This window comes from Ambystoma mexicanum, chromosome 1q (assembly GCF_040938575.1).
Source record: "Ambystoma mexicanum isolate Mex_15411 chromosome 1q, UKY_AmexF1_1, whole genome shotgun sequence".
NCBI classification, from domain to species: domain Eukaryota; kingdom Metazoa; phylum Chordata; class Amphibia; order Caudata; family Ambystomatidae; genus Ambystoma; species Ambystoma mexicanum.
In genome coordinates, this window is record NC_090922.1 from 1,037,665,477 (window position 1) to 1,037,687,100 (window position 21,624).

A 21,624-nucleotide genomic window follows, 5' to 3' on the forward strand; every position below is an offset into this window, starting at 1 on the left:
TCGCGGCACCACAATACAGGATACAAAATCCTTCCACACAGAAATGACCTTTTTTCCCACCTGTCACCTCAAGCATGCCAACCATCAAATGAGGCTTTCCACAAGGATCAAGTCATTTCTTTTTAACATGTACAGACCCACTCATTAGACTAATTAGAATACATGAGCACAGATGTTATAACTATGCAGATGACGCCCAATTCATTTTCAAGATGACATCTGACATTGACGCAAAGAACCCCCACCCCAACTGCTTTAGCACGATAAAAGTGGATGACCAATAACAGCCTGAAACTAAATTCAATGAAAATAGATATCATGGTCACCGCCTAAATCAATGAACCGCATGCAACGCTTCCCTGGTATGTAGAAACGGGAACTGGACTGGAAACATGAACAGTTACTAACCACCACCAATCATTTGTGCAAAAACGTTAACCAAATTTCAAGAAAGCCGAGATTATAACATAACTGGCAATCCAGTTACATGTATAGTCACAGTAAAACATCCTAGGAGATGCATACAATATATTTGCACTTAGATTAAATATGGGCTCTTTAATAAACAATGAATTGGCAGTATGGAGCTGGTGGCTGATGGCATTATTATTGGTGTCAAATGCATTGAAGCTATTGTAGGGGGGCAATAAGCATTGTGTGATCAACCACTAGCTTGTGCTCGGATGATAAACCCCTGCTACAATGTTGTACATGTTCAAATTAAGCTCTCTGTAGCCGGAAGTAACCTTGGGGTTGAAAAAAACCACACAACACATATAAAAATAAATTTATTTTGGTTAAAATAAAAATGTTTTTTATGAAGCAGTTGGTGTAAATCAATGAAACAGTTACATTTAAAAAAAACAGTCGTAAAGGGCTTGCTCATATTTGAGTGCTGTGGATGCAAGGCTTTATCAATGACTGTGTGAGTCCTCTGCATCTAGGCAATGCAGCATATGGTATTATAATAAAATAACTGATACACTCTGGTAACTTGTCTACAAATATATAAATTTTGCCCCTACATTCTTTAAAATACATGTTAGTTGATTATGTCCGTGGATGCCTCCAATGCTGGTTTGCCCTGAGACGAGGCTTTCTCAAGGCTGCCATATTGCTGTAGGCAGCACCATTTAAAGCGCACAATGTGTTTCAGTCCTAAAGTGACAGTGCTCTTGATACCTCTCAATACGTTCACTGCCCTCAGGATATATATATTTACGATATTGATAAAAACACAGCATGTATTTTTTGGCAAAAGGTTTAGATTGTTTACACTTCTTAGAGTGCTATTTCCTTCAAATGTCAATTCAATGTACATAACAGCTGAAAAGTGTCTTGACTTGGAAGAACCATTGCACTACACTTGCATTATGGCACATTTTGAGATAGAACTGCAGAAATCGATGTCCTCCATTTTTAGTACGATCTTCATATAGATGCATGCATCTTTGCTGCAGAATATCAATTAATGCATTTTCCTTTGTGTGTACGGTATGAAGTTTCCTAGAGCCAGACCTGGGTAGCAACAGGCCCTTACTATAGAGGAGATGGGTGCAAGCTCATGTGGGTGATGCCTGAAGAATAAAGGGAACCTGCCGAGGTTTCAGGTTAGTAGCTGATAGTGGTTTCTTTGAAGAGATGTCCTGGTGTGTGTGAGGATGCTGTTTCAGATTGCGCATGGGGAGCAGGAGGAGGCTTGTTTTCTTGTTTTTTTTTCTTTCTACATCACTGAGATTCGTGGCTGGGTGGACAAAGATGACTGGATCTTCTTCTGCGCAAGTTCAGCTCGTAGGGCTCGTAAATCGGATGCCGCTTGCCTTCTCATCTGTAAATAAACACACCAGACTGCATTACTTTGAGCTCTTTCTGTACAGGGTGTTATTTAACTTCTGGGAAAGGTACTGCAGACACAGGAAGCAATGTTTACATCTTGCTTTGTTTGTGGTTCAGAGAATTTTGTTTTTTTTGCTTCAGTCGGTAGAGATTGCTTCCAAGTGGTCTCTATGCATCATTATCCTAGGAAGCTGCTTACACGAAGGCCTAAACAGCATATAAAAACATTACCATTATCTAAATGTACATAAAGCATATCGATGCATATTGATAAGCTGTGTATTAATACAATATATCAAATTTAAGTTTAAAAGAAAAATGTATTCTACAAGCAACCTTACCTATGTTGTTCAGAATAGCGTTAAAGAAAGCTCAAACGTTATCAGCTTCATTTGGGTAAAGAGTGAGAGGGATGTTTTTAAATTGTGAAGCTTTGGGATTATACAGTACTTTCAGAATATTTGGCTAATCTTTAAGCGACTGTTCATGTAAATCTGAAGTGTACATTTGTATCAAATTCCAAAATTAATCACTGGGATTTCCTCATTTAATGGCATTAGGTTGGTTAGAAGATAAGTGCAAAAACCTGGTGTCAACGTTGACTCCTCACTCTCCTTATCCCCTCAGATCACAGACCTTGTCAAGAAGGCCCACCTTCACGTCCTCAGAGGCATTCTCCACTTCCTTACCTTCCCCCAGAAACTCAGTGCAGGCAGAGCTCTGGTTCTCTCTGGGCTGGACTACTGCAACAGCCTCTTCCTCAATCTGCCTTTTTCCTCTCTTCGCCCCCTTCAACTAATCCAGAAAAGCTTATCCTTGGCCTGAAGCCCTGGCAGCACATCTCTCCAGCCCTAAAATCTCTCCACTGGCTCCTGGTAGCTGCAATGATCAAATTCAAGACCCTCTGCATCATCCACAAGGCTTTCTGGGGCCTGGGACCCTGCTATATCCAACTCTTTCTCCCTAAATACCTCCCAGCTAGAGCCCTTTGTCCTCTAGCTCCAACTCTCTGCAGATCAGATGTTTTTCCCAAGCAGAGAGTGGGGGTAGATCTCTCTCTCCTTGCCAGGTCTCTCCCTCTGGAACTGCCTCCCTGCTCCTCTCAGACTAGATTTGGACCTCCTTAAATTTCAGAAGCTTCTCAAGACCCTGCTCTCCTCTACTTCCCTCCCTTGCTAATTCCCCCTTCTGCCGCTGCGACTGGCGGATGGCCTCCTTATGAGTATGACAGGGCACTAGGCCCTCCTTGACCAGTCTATACAGAATCCCCCCTAACCAGTACTGCTCTTCCGGGCTCCCTTCCCTGACTAGCCTGGTGGGTTGGGCATCCCTCCCGATTCTCGTCCACCCCCGTCCTCGCACTTAGAGAATGGTCCGCCCCTGGCATCCCCTGGCACTTGCACCCCTGGGCTCCCCCCATTATTTGCCTAGACCCTGGGCCCTTCTTCTTTCTTCCCCTCCCCCCTGCATTTTCATGCCCCTCCCCTGACTATCACCTCTCCTCCCTCCTCCACTCTCGTCTCCCCCTTGCACTTCTTGTTACTGACTAGTAGGACCGTTATTGTTTATCTCCCCTGTTCCCTCCTCACTCTTTTTTTGTCTTGTGGCACTTGGAAACACTATTTTTCTGTATAGTTGACTTATAAATAATCAATACATAAAAATAAATAAATAAATACAGATCTAAAAATTACAAACATTATGTTCTTACTATCCTATACATCATAATGTGCAAAGACAATGCCAAACACAATGGGGCTTATTTCCCTGACGTCACCATATATACAGACTCTGCTTACATGACTTACACAGTACATTCAGGCTGATCAAGGTGGAAGAGGCGAGGATACAGAAGGGCAGATGGGTCACCAGTCCAACATGCTTCCTTGCTGGCCAGGCTAATAGAAGCATTGAAATGTCCCCTTCTTGTAGCCATTGTGAAGTGTGCAGCATACTCCAAGGGGAAAGACTTGATCTCGTGTGGAAATTCGGCTGCCGGCGCAGTGGCCAAACAGGCAGCTCATATGCCCTTTCCAGAGGAAAGTCAAATGCCTATCACAGCAATACAAGAGCGACTACCAAACGTTTAAAGTGCATTATCATAAGAACATATCCTTGAATTCCAAGAAAATGCCTTTTCTTCTGGTGGGGCTCTATGGGTAAAAAGAGGATATGCTCTGTCACCCACTGACATCATATGGAGACAAAATAGCACAGGTAAAGTAGTCATGCCCCTGGAATTATTGGGAATCGCCATGGAGCAGCTCCATTATCCCACATATGCGCCTAAGCAGCACATTTCTTCTGACATTAGTAAGGACTGGTTTGTGCCTAAGTTGGTCGAACAAGTTGACAAATACGTGGCAAACTGCCACAAGTTTCAGCCAGGCTACACACTCAAGACACTAAAAACAACATTGCCCTGCCCCACATCTCCTTTCAAAGAGCTCCACATTGATTACATTGGCATGGTAAATAGGTGCAGCACATACAGGTATGTAATTGTAGTAGTGTGCTCTTATTCCCGCTGTATCGAAGTGGGACCCATTGTGGATACAGATGCCAAATCTGCAGCAAGGTTCCCTGTGAGAGTAGTGTTCCCCAGGAGGGGTAATTTTGAAATACTGAGGTCCGATAATGGTCCTCAGTTTGTGAATGAATTTTTCAATGAGGTAACAAGATTGTTAGGTATCAGACATAAGCTGTGCACAGCCTACCACCCGCAAGCAAATGGAGTGGTAGAACGTTTGAATTGTTTATTCAAGATTAAGTTAGCAACGTTTTGTGATACACTAAAGAACAACTGTCTCTATTGCCTCTGTGTCTCGCCCTGTTCAGTCTGCACAACCAGCCAAGGAAGGACCACCACCTATCACCTCATGATGTGGTGACGGGAAGGAGGATGCAAAGAAATGCTGATTTGTTGGGGGAGGAAATTAATGTATATATCAAAAACGGGTCGACCTCTACTAAGCTTATATCTTCCCAGATAAACATCAAAGTGCACCAATGAGCTCCAACCAACTAACAGGACACAGTGACAGAAGAACTCCTACAGCTACAGCAAGGCGACAGAGGTTACGCCAGTCAGCGTATGCATTGCTGGAATCAGCCAAAGTTCACAGGGCCTTACGACGTGGAGAGAACCACACCAACTGTAGCAAAGTGAAAGAACCGTCGTGCCTGGGTGCACCTGACCAACCTGCGCAAAGATACCTGCACTGTACCAGAACACTGTATCGAAGCAGATGTCGGGGTCCAAACAAGAATCCGTAGCCAAAGTTGAGTTAAAATGAACAGACTATGAGAAATTGCATTAGGAGAATGATGCCTTTTAGGCACAGCAGAGCCAGTGCAGATGCCAATATTCAGGAAGCCAAAATGAACAATCATAGAAATATTAAGAAGGTGTTTTTAGGGATATGTTGTCTATTATTGTCTCTCCTTCTTTCCTTTTCAGTAAAGAAATTAATGAGTTTAGGTATTGAAGAAAAAAGAAATAATGATACTGAAGTGGTAAATGTAGTTACTCTTAGAGATAACCTTGCAACCGACACAAAAGACAGTTAAATGCAAGAATAAATAAAAACTTGTTGGACAAACAAATGCTTGGTATGACACAATGATGGCAATCAGTAGGGCCCAAGTGAATGAGTCATGTTATATATGCAGGCTTATCCCGCATGTGGTTGGCACCCCCAGGCTGTTCTTATCTAAGGAAGTGTCGGCTTTAGAGGCATAGTGCTTGGGACATTTAGTACTTTGCACAGTGCAAGGCCAGTTTAAGAGTGACACAGTACGAATTAGAATGGAAGAAAGATCCCAAGAAGAATGCAAAAGGGAAGGGGAAAACTGAAGGTGTACAATAATGTCTTGCCAAACCACAAATGCTGATAGAGGGAGAAACCTATTGAAACAAGAAATGGGTGAAGGAGCAAGCAATATGCAATGCAGATAGACTAATGGGATTCACAGAAGAAGCTATAATGAAAACAAAGGAGAGTTGTAGAAATGTGTGGGCATCACATGTGAACAAATTGACTAGCCTACATCAACATGAACAACCTGTAAAAGTAAAGAACCTCACTTGATCTTTGTGTTGTTTCAGGGGCAAAGGAAGTGTGCCAGTGGGCCAGAGGAGCAATTGCACCCAAAACTATGTGATGCCAGCCCTGGAAGAGTTAACTGCTACAATCATGGACTTCTGTGGCAGTGTGGTGTGAAAACATACTTTTATTTACCTCCCCTCATAGAATGGATTATGCTCCTTAGTGAATTGCATGCTGCTGTACTTTTGGTCCTTTAATGTCATGTAGAATTGCCCAAGAGGCAATCCCAGGCCCCTGCAGTGCCCCTGACAACCACAGGACAAATGAACTCAGAAGCAGCAAACTAAAGGAAAAGGTCTAACTGTTTTTCAAAGGAAGCAGACGAGGCCCTGGAGAATATACCATCACAATACAGACTGTTCTCCAAAACAGATGTTTTCCGCCTCCCTCCTAGCACCTGGTATACAAACCGCTACAAATGCAAAGTGGATCCAAATAGACCACTGGAACTTGAAGGAACTTTCAAATGCCACAGAACATGGACTCAACGCAATCCGTAAAGAGCTTTGCGTGTCACAATTTATGACACTTCAGAATCGAATAGTACTAGATTTAATAGCAGCCATGGAAGGCGGCTAGTGCAGGAAAATGGCAGCACATGCTGCACATACATGCCTCCTAATGATGCAGATAACGGCACACTGACAATTGCAAATAAGCAGATGGTAACATTGAAATTAGATATGGAAAAAGCAGGAGAGATTAATAAAGATGAGAGTTGGTTGTCAGTGATTACCTCATGGATGCCGCAATGGCTCACTAACATATGTTGAGTACTATTTCACATTCTCATTTTCTTGATAATAATCTGGTGGGTTTACCAAATAATCATAAACTGTTGTGTGTCCCGTGGAAGTAAGGTTAACCTCCTTGAAGTTATGGTAGGTGGTGCTACTCCTTCTGATCCAGAAACAAAAGTAGGGGGAATAGAAATGGTTCCAATAGACCCCATAGGCCCAGGAGGTACCCTCTGATTGCCACCCCCTGATCCAGAATATTACCTGGAATGTTATGTAGACCCAACTTCAGACAAAGAGTGCAACTTCTTAGGATGTAACCCATGGGATTATGCCAGGGGGAGGAAATTTAAGAAATGTGTGCAAGATATGGCTGTGAAAGGTACAGTGAGCTAAAATGTGGTTGTAGACCCTCCCGAGTGAGCACCTTCCCATAGAACAGGTTATTTTGCCATGTTTGTTCTCAGTAGAGGGAATCAGAGAAATGTTTCTGCATATATATGAGTATAACCATGTATCCCAAAAAAGTATCGTAGCATTTAACATTAGTCAGGGCACCATTAGGGGCACTTGTAATGATAGCATAATGATACACCAATTGAATAAATGACAAATAAGTAGGCCTTGGGATAAATTCAGCCATCCTTTAAGCCTAAAAATCATCATGAAATAGTCGAAAATATCAGCCAGACCCTTGCAAAGAAGCACACACATACTAAACTGTCACTTCCAAAAGCAAGACTGAATGCCATGCAGTGATTTCTCAAGGCAGGTAGGCAAACACATTCTCAAGCATGAATTGCTGTAGTGAGGTCATGCAAAAGCAACAAAGAAGTAACAGACCTTTGAGTTAAGGGACGAACACTGCACATGGTTTGGTTGAGATACATCATTTTAGTTGAGTGCCCAAGCTTGTGTTCAAAAGATATATAACACATTATGTTCCTAGCCAGTCATCAAAACATTTCACAGTGAAGGTCACAATTTGGTAGGGATGAAACAATAAGCAGAGCAGAGAACACATGTTAATGACGAATTACCAAGGAGCAACGCTGCCCATTGTAGGAAAACCTAACTTAGAGAGAGCCAGTCACTAAAACAGGATCCATACAAGCCAATATTGTAAATATAGTAGACTTGATTAGACGTTAATGGGTTTTAAGAAAAATTGTGAACACACATAACAACACACACAACCATTTTTAGAACTACATTTTGAATGGTTCAATAAATATATATATATATTCAATGAAAAAACGTTGATAAATGGACATTATGGTTACAAGTAAAACCGAAAAACCTCAGAATTTCGCTAGTTATGGTAACCTAAGCAACCATAACTCGCGCCACTACCGTGCACTGCTAAGATTAACACCTAGGACATCAAAGATGACATCACAAATGTCATTGATGACATCACTGATGACATCACATGTGAAATACATTTTGATGAAAAGTCCCTACAAGGGGTTGTGTTTATAATGTTGATAACAAAATGTCAGGGGAGGACCTACACAACAAAAAAAGCACAGTACTTCCAAAGACAATGAAGACGACCAAGAACATGAGGTAGAGAAAGGGCCTACCTCTAGCACCCAGACAGAATCCTTGGTGTGGCAGTTCTTTACCACTGTTGGGAATGTACCAAAGGCTAAAGCTACCAAAGTGAAATGCAACCTAGTTGCGGACTACCTGGACTGTACTCCTAGGGACCACCTCCATGCACTGCCACACCAAATCAACCACTGCAATACTCTCAGAAATGTTGCTCCTTTCTTAGCAAGTAGTAGGCTGTCTTCCTCCACCTCTTCTTCCTCAACCAATACTGTAACCAAACAGCCTACTTCTGTGGAACACAAAATCCCAGCAGCTACCTTGCAAGCAATAAAAGAGGCTGTTGATACATATCTTTCGAAGACAACAGTCCTCTGTATATACTGCAACACACTACTCTGCAGGGGGAAGCAATTTCAAAGTGCTTTGGAAGCTGTAATCAAGGAGCATGAGAAACATTGCCCCTACCATAGAAGTAACACACTCGCAACATCTTCCCCTTTCCTCTCCATATTAGTGCTTGGTGCCTCTTCCCTCATTTCCCTCCCCACCATACGTTATAAACTCTCCTGCAACAAAAAAAATAAACACATCAGAAAAACAATTGTATAGACTCCATCTACTTTGCATTTCTCAGTAAAGTACATAGACTCAATAAGATTTTTCAACATTTTCATTAGCATTTTGTGTTATGCTAATGGGAATAATGTGGCTTTCATCCCCCGTTCCAGTCACTGGAACGGGGGATAACGGCCCAGCAGTCGAAGTTATCGGCCCAAGCGAAGTGAGGGCGGATAATGGGGGCTCCTGACCGTTGTCCCCCGTTCCAGCCCCTTCAATGGAAGATGAAGACCATTTGCACCCCGGGATCCCAAAGAAAAATCCTTTTCCAAGATGGCCACCATGGAAAGGGAAGGCGGGGCTCCATACAGAGCCCCTCTTCCCTTTCCATGGCAGCCTGCAGAAGGCGAAGTGAGAACCATATGCCCATATTTTATTTATTTATTTTATTTATTTGCATTTTTAGAGCGCACAGCTGCCCACGGGCATTGTGGCGCTGTTACAAGAAGGTTTACTTAACACAGGCGAATAACATGAAAGGCAGTGGACATGGTTACAGACATGGTTGAAGGTACGAGGTTACATGGGACAGTGCAGTTTGGTATAGCAGTATACAGAAATGATTTGCGTTGCAGTAGAGTTCACTTAAACAAGGTGGTTTTCAGAGCTTTTCTAAAGGCACTGAGGGATGTTTCCGCTCTCGGTTTGGGTGGTAGGGAGTTCAATGCTTTTGGTGCTAGGACTTCGAAGCTCGAGCCGCCAGCTTTAACTCTGTTGAAGTTAGGGACTAAGAGTTGGTTCGCGCACAGGTCCCTTTTGGGCCTGATTGTTTGGACTGGTTGTATCCGATCAGTGAGGTAGCTAGGGGCAGAATGGGATATGCATCTGTGGGTAATGGTTAGGGTCTTGAACTGGATTCGCTCTTTGACTGGGAGCCAGTGGGCATTTTGTCTTGCTAGGGAGATATGTTCCCTCTTCGGAATATTGAGGGCAGCTCTCAAGGCGTTGTTCTGTGTTATTTGGAGTCTATTCATGTTTTTAGCAGAGGTGCCTAATAGGAGGATGTTGCAATAGTCCAATTTGGCACCTATGGTGGCCCTGGCTATGTTGAGGCAGTTTGTAGTGGATAGGTGAGGTTTTACTGCATTAATTATTTTGGTTGTTAAGGCTGCTGAGGATGAGATGTAGCTGACATGTCTATCCATGGAGAGGGTGGAATCTAGATAGACTCCCAGAGTTTTTACAGCAGAAGAGACCCGGGATGACCGAATTCTCAATTAGGAAGGTGCTATATTTGCCGTCAAGTTTGCTAGGGGATTCTTTGGGGCCCACCAGTAGGATCTCTGTCTTGTCTCCATTGAGACAGAGGCCATTGGCTGCCATCCCGGCCTAGATGATGGCATATGTGTGTTGTAGGGCTTTTAGATCTTGGTGGTAATCACCAGTTAGAGGCAGAAGAATTTGAGTGCCGTCGGCATAATTGGTGAACGTTATGCCGAATCCTTCTAAGTCTTTGAATAGAGGGAGTGTAAATAGGTTATATAGTGTGGGGGAGGTGCAGGAGCCTTGTGGTACTCCGCAGTTGATGGGGCAGGGGATGGCTGATGCTTGGTCTGAGTAGACTCGCATAGCTTTGCCTTCCAGGAAGGATGAGATCCATGTTGTGGCTTCGGTAGAGAAGTGAGCTGTATTGGTGAGGTGTGTCTTTAGAGTTTTGTGGTCGACTAGGTCGAACGCAGCCGACATGTCAAGGAGTAGCACGAGCAGAATTTTTTTTCCCTTTCAAATCTATCCCACTTTCGAATAACTTTACCCCAGAGCTGGTCCCAGCTGGACCTGGCCACTTAACCCCATTGGTCAGTAACCAGATTGATTATAAATCCGGGCTCCTGGTCAGGAACCTATTCTACCCAGGAAGGCTACTTATCAGACAAATATACACTTGAATAGGTCAAGAAAAATCACTTTTTTCACTCTCCTTTAGCCCTATGATCATAATGAATATACACAACACTCCATGTATGGTACCCTCAACTTCTTGATTTTTTATAATTTGGCAGGTTGCATTTAGTCAAATGTTTCATAACAATCATACAGGGTGATAGAACACAAAAACATAAACACTGATAAGTCCAATTGATTGTGTATCAGAACATGAAATGAATCGTTCACTGCCAAGACTTGGTAGACAGTGTAATAGAGTGAACTAATGAACATTTCTAATAAAGACAACAAAACAAATAACAGGATGTTCTTTCAGAGAACAGTGACAGTACACTGTGGTTTAAAAGGTGCGTCTTCTCCAGGGTGTTTCAGTCGTCTGTTTGGGCTAAATGAGCCTCGTATCTGACACGGCCTTCATCAGGATGGGGGCTGTATGAGATGAAAATACGCAGAGTTCTAAGGGGATAATTGACACTAGGCAGAAATATAGGCGACCGTCTCTTGTAGTGGTGGTCCCGGATTGCTCCTGTCAATGAACAGTTCTTAATGGTGGAAACAGTAAGTTGGTGCCAACCGATGAGGTCTTTACAAGAGGATGTAAAGTTATCATTTTGTATTGCCACACTGTCACCAGGGTTGGTTGAAACCAATTAAGTCACTCACCCCATGAATGCTCGTCATGGAGCAGCCAATCAACAATTACGTTTTGAGAATACAAATTATAAAGAGTAGCATCCAATCAGCTTCATGGGAAGGCAGATGATCTCACTGTCAAATAACTAATTAACTGATGGCTTGGCATGTTCACCAGGGTAGGATATGCCACTACGGCTAGGTATTGTATAGGTTCACCCATAGTACATATGACGATGCCCAATCACATGCTGGGGATTTATGAATAACCTGTAACATTTGTTGTCATTTCACCTCTGATATTTACTATAAATGCAGACATTTTCAAAAGCCATGTTGAAAGTCTTTTTGATTATTACCAGCCCAGGCTGTGTTGTAATAAACCTTTGTTTTTCTTACATCTCGTACATTCCTTTTTTGGCTCTTTGGACTGATTTTTATCACTGAATTTGAGACTTCTCTTATAGATTGCTTCCAAGTTCTTCCTCTTCTGACCCTTTGGGAGCATTGACGGTTTCTGTAAACACACCAATATCCTCTGGTACAGGTTCCTTTTTTGTTGCCATCTCTTTTGCTTTGCTAACAGCATTTAACTCACATTTTACTAGCTCTCCCCTGTGCCCTTTTATCATATCTTCTGATGCAGTCAACTTTGTTTGTTTTTAGTGAGGTTTGCAACTTTCGAGCATCAGCTTTATCTCACTCAAGACCAATGTGAGAGATTTTACTTCATCTATAAAATTGTCATATAAATTAACGAATGAGTTGAGCACCACATTCAATGCTGAGAGGATGGGGAAGCCAGATTTATTTTTTCATCCACATCTTGCAGAGTATGGAATAAGCAAGGGGAGTATGAGGGGGTGCTAGACAAGTCAGAGCTGATTATGTCCTCATTTATATGTTCAATCAAAAATGATGGAGTTGCTGACAGTGATCTCCTCGGGGCACTGTCAGTGTCACCATCCTGAGACTGATTCAAGTCTGAGGATCATTGATCCAAGCATGCTTCAATTGCATCCATTTCCAACAGGCTTATGTCATTAACGCAATCCGAGCCAGTATACTCTACGGTTGGTTGTGGTTTGAAAAGACCTTTTTCTGAACTTGTGCCCACAGGGACAAAGAAGGCTGTGATTTTTATGATCCTGTGACACGTTTTGGGGAAACGGGAACTGTGTTATCCTTTGTGATTGCATTGCATATCTACAATGGCCCGGTTCTTATCTCTTTCCCTAGTGATTTCCTTAGTGATTTCCTTACTGGGCATGTAATTATGAGCCTTTTCTGAGTTGTAAGTAGACCCTGATTGACTCCACAAATTATGTTTACTTGCCCTTACCTGCCATTAATGACTGTAACTGCACTCGTCCTCACTGCACTCTCAACACGCTGTGAAGGACGGTTTCAATTGTAGCTTGGGGGTAGCACTGAATCCCTATGTTTTACATGTACAGTGAGTGACCCAGCATAACCAGCGAGGCTGATAAGCCGTCAGCAGCAAGGAGGCACATCAGCTTCAAAGGTTGATGAATTAGTGGGTGTCACTTGAAGTCTTGTAGAGAACCACATATGATATGCTTATCGGTGAAACATGTACGGTTCCATACTTTAGGTTGTTGCTCTGTTTATCAAAATTAACTAACACATTAAGGGATAGCTTAAAACTGATCATTTATGCTGCCTGCTCCTTTCAGTGTTTCAGCAATCCCCCAAACACCATGTTTTCCCAGAAGGTGACGCAGTCAGCCACACCTACAAAACCTTCTGGACTTTGAACAGAGGTAAAACTGGGAGACTTGAACCAAATGCTTGAAATTGGTCAATGTATCCCTGCTGGGAGCCACTAATGGGTGCCCTACAATAGAGAGTGCATGAATTTATTTCAGCATCCCGAGGAAGGCATGCCCCAAAACCATTGGGCACTTGAGTTGAAACCTAAGTCTTAAGTTGATGCACTTCTACTCAACTCAATCAAAAATCTTTCGGTGTACCTAGATTTAAAACATCTTCATGTTTTTCGTTTACTACACTGTCTCATATGTATGACGTGCATTGTTCCTAGTACCAGCCCCACAGCGACCATGCTAGGTTCAAGGCTTCTTTCTGCCTTAAAACACCAGCGTCATGTACTGGTTTGTTTGATGGTTTTCAATTTTATGCTACGCATGTGCCTCTGGTTTTGTGTTAGTTCTGATATTTTATTTCATGTACATTGTTAATTCGCACAGTCACCCATTTTTAAGTTTTAACAACATTTGCTTAAATAAACTGTGACCTGATACCCAGATTTCATTAAACACCAGTTGCCCAGATCCAATGAACATTGCATTTTATACAATTTTGTGCCAAAGGAATGTTTTCATTAATATCCAGTATGTACAATAAAATACACACATTGTTTGGGTTATGGTTGACACAACTGTATTGTCACTGAGTTTGCTTTTTGCCCTGTGGGGTTGTCTTTTGGTATTAAATTAAGGGATATCTTCAGTCATGCCGATAAATGACACTACAAGTAACCCATATAAAGCCAGACATCCACCCACCCCCACACACACACACATCAAGAGTCAAACACCCATTTGCTCACTCATCTATCCATTCCCCATCCATCTGCACATTCACATGCCCACTCACCCATACTAATCCATCCATAAGTAAAGGTAGTGCGTACAGCCACACCACACATGCACACAAACTCCGTAGGACTAAAATACTTGCAGTTGTACAGTATTAATACTTTTCTATGGGATGTATAATGTTTGAATTGGAGAGAACCAGATTGCAATACGTTGAATGGACCAGTTTACATTTTCCCCTGCTGGTCATTGTGACAGAATGGCCAGCATTGATCCTGAACCTTTTTGATTTGTATTACATACAATGATATGGAACACACCCTCCTGCATGTAGTTGTCGAAACACATGTCACCAAAAGAGGGCAATACAAGATATTATTTCTAGAACTGAATGTGTCAATAAACAACAGTTCTTGAATCACTGAACATTAAGTGTGGCACATTTACATGCAGGAGGGTGTGTTCCATGTTATTTGCAATTTACAGGTGGGGTCTTGTACCTCTATCTCTCCTGCAAGTGTGACACGATCATTGTTATCCTACATTTTTTAGGGTCGCGGAGTGTCACGAGTTGGCGTAAGCTAACTCCCATTTTGTGTTGAGTATTACATACAATGATGCTGGTAGTTCTGCCTCTGAAAAGGGGCTTTGCTGATCAAATCCCGTTTAGCAAAGTGCTCCCATCTTCAAAACATAGTAAAGCCATGTGACACAAGTGGCAAAGTCGCAGTGCAGGGTCAAAGGTTACGTGTATTTGTGAGTACAGCCTGCTGGAGCCAAACACTAAGCAGGCAAGGGGATGTCCTTCTTAGTCAAAGACCCCCTTTCTTCAAAATTATTATTGTGTGTCTCAAAATAACCTGGTGGCAGAGGAAACTATAAAACTAAGCTCTGCCTGGTTTGGCATGGTGGCGCTAGAGGTGATACATTTATAAAACCACCAAACAATTTGGTGTCATAGGGCCTCATTCCGAGGCTGGCGCTATCCATGGAGTAAATAGCACCATGGTAAGCAACCATGGAGCTATTTACTCCATGGAAATCCGGCATGGTGAATGGAGTAATTACCGGTCCATTCCAAGGTTGGAGGGACCGGTAATTCCCCATTCACCATACCGGTTCCCCATCCCCATTCCTGCCCCCATAGGGCTCAATGGGAATGGGGAAGGAGTAAATTACGGCACCGTAAATTGCGGTGCCGTAATTTACTCCAAGGTCCCTTTGCGGGTTGGATTTTTAACGCCTGCTAAAACCAGGCGTTAAATGCCAACCCGCAAAAGGGAACTCGGAATATGGTGGTAAGTGTTAACGGTCACCGTTGCCATTAACGGTGACCGTTAACCCTTACCTCCAGCCTCGGAATGAGGCCCATGGAGTTGTCAACCTGGATCAGTGAGTCATCAATTACAGGACTGTGTCAATTCAGGTTTATCTGGCCTGGATCCAGCCAAGGCGTCATCTGGGTGGAGGGCCGAAAGCTTTCTTTTAATGCTCCTATGTTTGAATGTCACCTCCTTTCCCAGGACAAGAATACTCCCTATGCGGTGGGCTAGAAAATCACTTCTGCAATATGCAGAATGCAGGATGCAATATAGTCCTGATCAGGTTGCTGATTTCCAGAGACCCCTTTAAGTTTAGCAGACAGCGGAAGGGGGCAGAGTTAGAGTAGCTTGGGACAGAATTACAGTCCACTGAAAGGTTGCACTATCTTGGATTCTGATAGGGCCCCCTGAACCTCCTGCCTCCTCTCCACTTCCCGCAGAGAGAGAACTCTGGGTATGACACAAATGGCAGTGAATAATTGTTACAGCAGCCTGGATTGCACCCCTGACAACAGGCTTGCTTTGGATTAATCATCTGTAGCCCATTGCCTATAAAACCGGGGAGACCCTCTGCTGCTGATTCATATTTTCACTTTCAGTAGAAGAAGGATTCACTTCAACTGTGTTGGGAATAAAGTCAATCCAAAAGTCCTCTAGCATACAGGTGAAGACAGAAGGCTCTGCTCCCTACCCATTCCAAGGGCACATTTTGGATGGCCAGCTGGCTGGAACAGGCCTACTGTAACTAACACACCTATACCCAGGACCCTGCTTATTGGAGGTGGCAAAACCCTGCAAGTGTGATCTACAATGCCTGCCTGCTGCAAGCTTCTTTGTGCCATGTGTTGTTGCTGCTTGTGATCCGGATGATGTGGTTGGACCCAGTCGCATAGATCACCAACTCAATGCCGAATCACCATCTCAGAAAGCTCCTTGAAGCCTGGCTTGCCACGGTTGATCCACAAGAACAAAACAAAATGGTATTTACAGTGTTCCTGTCCCTCTTGTCCACATTTCAGGACCTAGTGACTAGTAAGACCACACTCTCTAACCTTTTCCATAGACAAATCTTTAATGACATTGCTGCTGAAATATTGCCTGTCCTGCCCCTGTCTACAAGACCCAGAGTACCCCTTTCACCATAAAGTCTGCATTCTCTATGCACTTTCCAGTGGAAGGGGGTTGTTGTTCAGTGTTTTTAATTAATTGTATGCCTTTTAAGTTTGATAATTAAAGGTCCTGTTCTTAAGGCACTTTGATTGGACTTTATTTTATTTTAGATTCAATGTATTAATTATACCAGCTTGTATCCCCTTCTGAAGGGTGTAGCTTACCCTCATTACCAAAAGAGGTGAAGGAGATAGAGCATTCAGATTGTGCCTTGTTTAGCTTTATGATTGGGATCACTGTTGGTTTAGTAGTAGTGTGTGTTGTGTTCCTCTGGTTGCCAGAGTACAGTGTGCCTCACCCCCATCCACAAAGGCCACTCGCACACATTTGCTTTCGGTTCGGGCTCCCCGGTCGGTCTCCCGTGGCCGGGAATACCCCCTTGATTTATACAGCATGCAGCAGAGTGAAATGTCACTCTGCCGCGTCTGTCTGCCCTTAAAGGGGCAGCAACACACTTCTCCTTTTTCATAACAAAACAAAGAACAAAGGATCACTACCTACAAACCATAAGAACAAACTGCACACAGAATAACAGACCCCTTTAATCACAGCCACCCCCATTCCGCATATAAATTCCAGACCACAGGGTGTTCCTGCCAGTTCAGGGGCCCAACACATAGGGCTTCATTACGAGTGCAGCGTTAAGGGGTTAACAGCGCCGGTAAGGATGCTGTTAACCCCTTACCGACGCATTCCAAGGGGCCTTAGCGGGTCCCACTAAGGCCGGCTGGTAAAACTCAGCTGAACTCCTATCCATCAAACTCCCATTATCAGACACCCAAACTATCCTCCTACACATTATATACAGACCTCCAGGTCCACTTTCCACCTTCAAAGAAGACATCTCTCTCTTACTCACTACCAACACTAAACCCAAATCACAAATCGTCATTATGGGGGATTTTAACTTGGGACTTAATGACCCTAATGACAATCATGCCACCTCTCTCAATGACACCATCATCCATCTAGGCCTCACTCAACACATCAACAAACCAACACACAAAAAAGGAAGATCCATAGACTGGTTGGCAGATGCCAACTGTATCCTCTCACTGACAGACATCATACCTTGCGCCTGGACCAACCATCACCATATCACTTTCGCTATACCTAGAACTGCACCCAAAATGACACCACCCACCAGGACACCACAAATAATCTCCAGAAACATTCGCAACATCACTATCGAAAACCTCAGACCACTTCTCATGCCCATTACTCAAGCTAACGTTCCCGCTGAGAACGACAATCCATCTACATTGGTAGATCTTTATAACACCACACTAGAACTTGCCGTCAACCAAATAGCTCCATTCAAACAACGTAAAGCCAAACCCATCGCCCATACCAACAAATGGCTCACTGCAGAGCTAAAGGCTCTCCGCAACATCAAAAGAGCAGCGGAAACCAGTTGGAGAAAAGCCCCATCCCTCTCCACAAAAGACAATTTCGCTACAGCTGCCTCCACCTACAAATCTGCTATCTTAAACACCAAAAAGAGATTTACAACTTGAGAATACACAGCGCCAAATCTGGCACGAAAGGGCTATTCTCTATACTAAGAGAACTTTAATCACCATTGCCACCTACTGAGGACTGTACTAAAGACAAGGCCTGGTGTAATAATATCCAACTTGCCCTATCCAACAAAATTGCCCTTCTACAGGCTAAGATTGAAGCTAAAAAAGCCAACCTTACCGCCAAAGAGAACCCCAGTAGCAAAATAAACCACACCTCTCCTAATTGCCCCCTCTTCCACTTCTCTCCAGTCACGGAGGAAGAAGTAGTTAAGATTATCGCTAGCCTCAAACCATTTAACTACAAAGGCGACATATGCCCAGCTTCCGTCATTAAAGACGGATCCAAAGATTTAGCTCCTCGGATCACCGCACTGATCAACTCCTCTTTCAAGAACTCAACGGTCCCCAACAACCTCAAAGACGCGTGGGTGCTTCCCCTTCTCAAAAAACCCAACCTAGACCCTAACTCCCCCACAAATTATAGACCCATCACTACAGTCCCTTTTCTACTCAAAATATTAGACAGAGTAGCCTACCTCCAAATACAACAACATTTGGAAGACAATAACCTCTTAGGCTTGCGACAATCAGGCTTTAGACCCAGGCATGGGACCGAAACCATCCTACTGCATCTAAAAATCCAAATGGATGAAGCCAAAGACGAGGGCAACCTAGCCATCTTGCTCCTGTTGGATCTTTCCGCTGCTTTTGATCTGGTGGACCACCAGATCCTCACACAACACCTTGTGTCGGCTGCCGCTTTCTCTCAGAATGCCACTAATTGGATCCAGTCAATTCTGTCTGACAGGTCGACAAGGGTCTTCGCCCCCCTCAGCAGCTGCAGACCCCATCCCTTTCCAATGCGGAGTTTCCCAAGGATCATGCATCTCCCCCACTCTTTAAAACATCTTCACTAAGCTTCTCTTTGACCGTCTTGACGATCTGGGTGTTAGCTACTCTAATTACGCAGACCACACCCAGATCCTCATCACACTCACTGGCTTCTATGAAGAAGATGTTGCTAAACTTAACAAAATCTATCTAGAAATCCAAGCCTGGATGTCCACACACAGTCTTTGCCTCAATGACGATAAAACGGAACTGCTTATCGTAGGCTCCCAGTCCCGCCTTGATAGGTACCAATCGTTCACCATTGATGGCAACATCATAAAAGTCTCCAAAGAGGTCAAAACACTAGGTGTGTACCTCGAGTCCACCCTTTCACTAAAAATACAAATAAATTCCACCATCTCATCCACCACCTATACCAACAAATTGATCAACGCCTGCAGACCGTTTCTTTCTATCTCCATTTGCCTCACCTTATCCATAGTGCTGATATAATCCAAATTAGATTACTGTAACACACTTTTCTTGGGCACCACCACCAAAAATCTGAACAGACTCCAGATCCTTCAAAACAACGCCTTAAAATGCGCTCTTAACCTCCCGCGTAAGGCTCACATCTCCATGGCCAGCAAAGAAGTCCACTGGCTCCCAATTTGAGACAGAATTAAGTTAAGAACCTTGGTCATCACTCACAAGTGCCTGTCACTGACTGCCTCACGCTACCTATCTGACAAATTCTCTAGACACAACACCACCAGACCCACTAGAACTCCCTATCTGCACCAACTAAAGGTTCCCAAATTCAATCTAAAAACAGCAGGAGGCTCCAGCTTCCCAGTTCTTGCAGCTCAATGTTGGAATACACTCCCTCTTGCAATCAGAGCGTAAACCTCCTTCTGGCCATTCAGAGCCATGGTGAAATCCTGGTTATCGGACTAATCATGCTGCTACACGCCTATACAACTTCCACTCAGCCTCAATTTCTACATTATGCCTAACTATTTTCGTAAACTGACCATTATGTAACCGCTCCCTCACAATCTATGATATTTATTTCATAACATGTAATGTGCACCTTGGGCATCCTGTTTGAATGTATGTACCTTTGTGCTTCACGCAACGATCTGTAACCCTATATGCGCGCAGTTACCTGAGGGTTCGGACGCGCTTTATAAATAAACAAACTAAACTAAACTAAACTAAACTAAAACCAGCCGCTAAGGGACCAGGGAGCTAATAACGAGCCCACTATTTACGGCCCGTTATTAGCTCCCTCCCCATTCCCATTGGAAGGGTATTTTGAATGGGGATTTACCGGGTCTTCCAAGTCCCCATCCAGAGAACCCGGACACGACTTTGGAGGCAGCCATGGTGCTAATAGCATGGCTACCTCCAAACTCGTAATGACCCCCATAGTCACTCAGGTGGGCAGGCGTCCCCCTCCCTACCCTCTGGGGATACCTCCTGCTCGTCTCGTGGATAGGGCCCCGCCTCACCTGAGCTCTCCCAAACCGGGGAGCTTGGCAGATGGGCCAGGCCACCGTCCTCGTCCGGCACATCAATCACGTCCCTTCTCTGCGCTGCCTGTGGCCTGGCCTCTCCCAGTCTCTTAAAGAAGCTAGCGTTGCGAGTCACAGAAGCAGTCTCATCCGACGCTGTAACCATTGAGCCATGCACTGCCACCACTTCTAAGGGACCATGCTCGTAAGTCAGTGACAGTTTTCCTTGAGGATGATGGTTCCTGACCAGCACCTCTTTACTTTGCTTTTACTTTATTACATTTGTACCGCGCAAAATGGACGCATAGGCATGATGGCGCATACAGACAAACAATCACAGAAAAATATACAACATAAAACAAAAACGGGAGGGCAGGATACAGAATATAAAGAGCAGCACAATCGCCAGAAACAGTGAGAGGTCTACACCGCTTAAATATAGTTGAACATGGAATGATCAGTTAATTCTGAAATGAGAGGTGAGCCTGTTCAAGCCGAAGGCATCAGAGTGTAAGTTTACAGTTCGAACATCCCATGGGGAGACATTTACATGATCTGAGATAGTAGAGTGAAGTGCTGAGCTCACAACCCACTAAAACACAGTTGTGAGTTTGCTGAGTGCACCAGTCACTCAAGTCAATCCTACGTAGGATCTTTAAGTCAGACATTCTGACAACTCCAGGCCCTATTCATTATCGTAGCCATGCAAGCACCTTGTTTCACAGTGATTCTCTGGACTCTTTTGCATCAACTTTTTCGATGTTAATGATCACAAAGTTCCTTTGATCCATGACAAAGGTTTTGGTAACCATGTTCTCAATGTTGGGCATTCGTGATTTCCTTTAATGCAGGCTGCCAAAAGTCACCTGCTTGGATTTTTCATTTGCCACTGCGCTTTGTTTAGCAGGGATTTGACGGGATTTATAACCCGGCAAATGGGCAGCCTCCCGTGGTGGATCACCCACCAAACAGGGGGTGGGCAGGACAGTCTTCGTCTGCAAGGGCAGGACTGCAGGGGGGATTATGTAGGGTCTGTTTGGCAACGCTGATGAGCACCATAAAGATATAGGAGAAATCTGTTCCCCTGTTAAAATTTGTTGAGTTGATCCACGCTGGGTGCCCAATGGACTGTGACATTTTTGGTTATCGGATTCCTTATTCATAGAATAAATACCATCTCTCACTCCATGGTCATATGGGTTGGCTAGCTTTAGATGTGGGAGCTTAGTCATTGGAGAGAGGGAGCATACAACTTTATCATCGTGCTTCAATTCATTCTTGAGCTCATTGCTAATAAGAAAAAGT

General features: G+C 43.7%; 1 protein-coding gene across 1 annotated transcript in view; it reads right to left on the minus strand.

Moving 5' to 3' along the window:
• Positions 1-775: 775 nt before the first annotated feature.
• Positions 776-21,624, minus strand: part of SPATA1 (spermatogenesis associated 1) — a 479,533-nt gene continuing 458,684 nt past the window's right edge. The window contains exon 12 of the mRNA XM_069641723.1: positions 776-1,828. Within this exon, the coding sequence (XP_069497824.1) occupies positions 1,724-1,828 (105 nt within the window). The 3' untranslated portion in view covers positions 776-1,723. The remainder of the gene's footprint in view (positions 1,829-21,624) is intronic.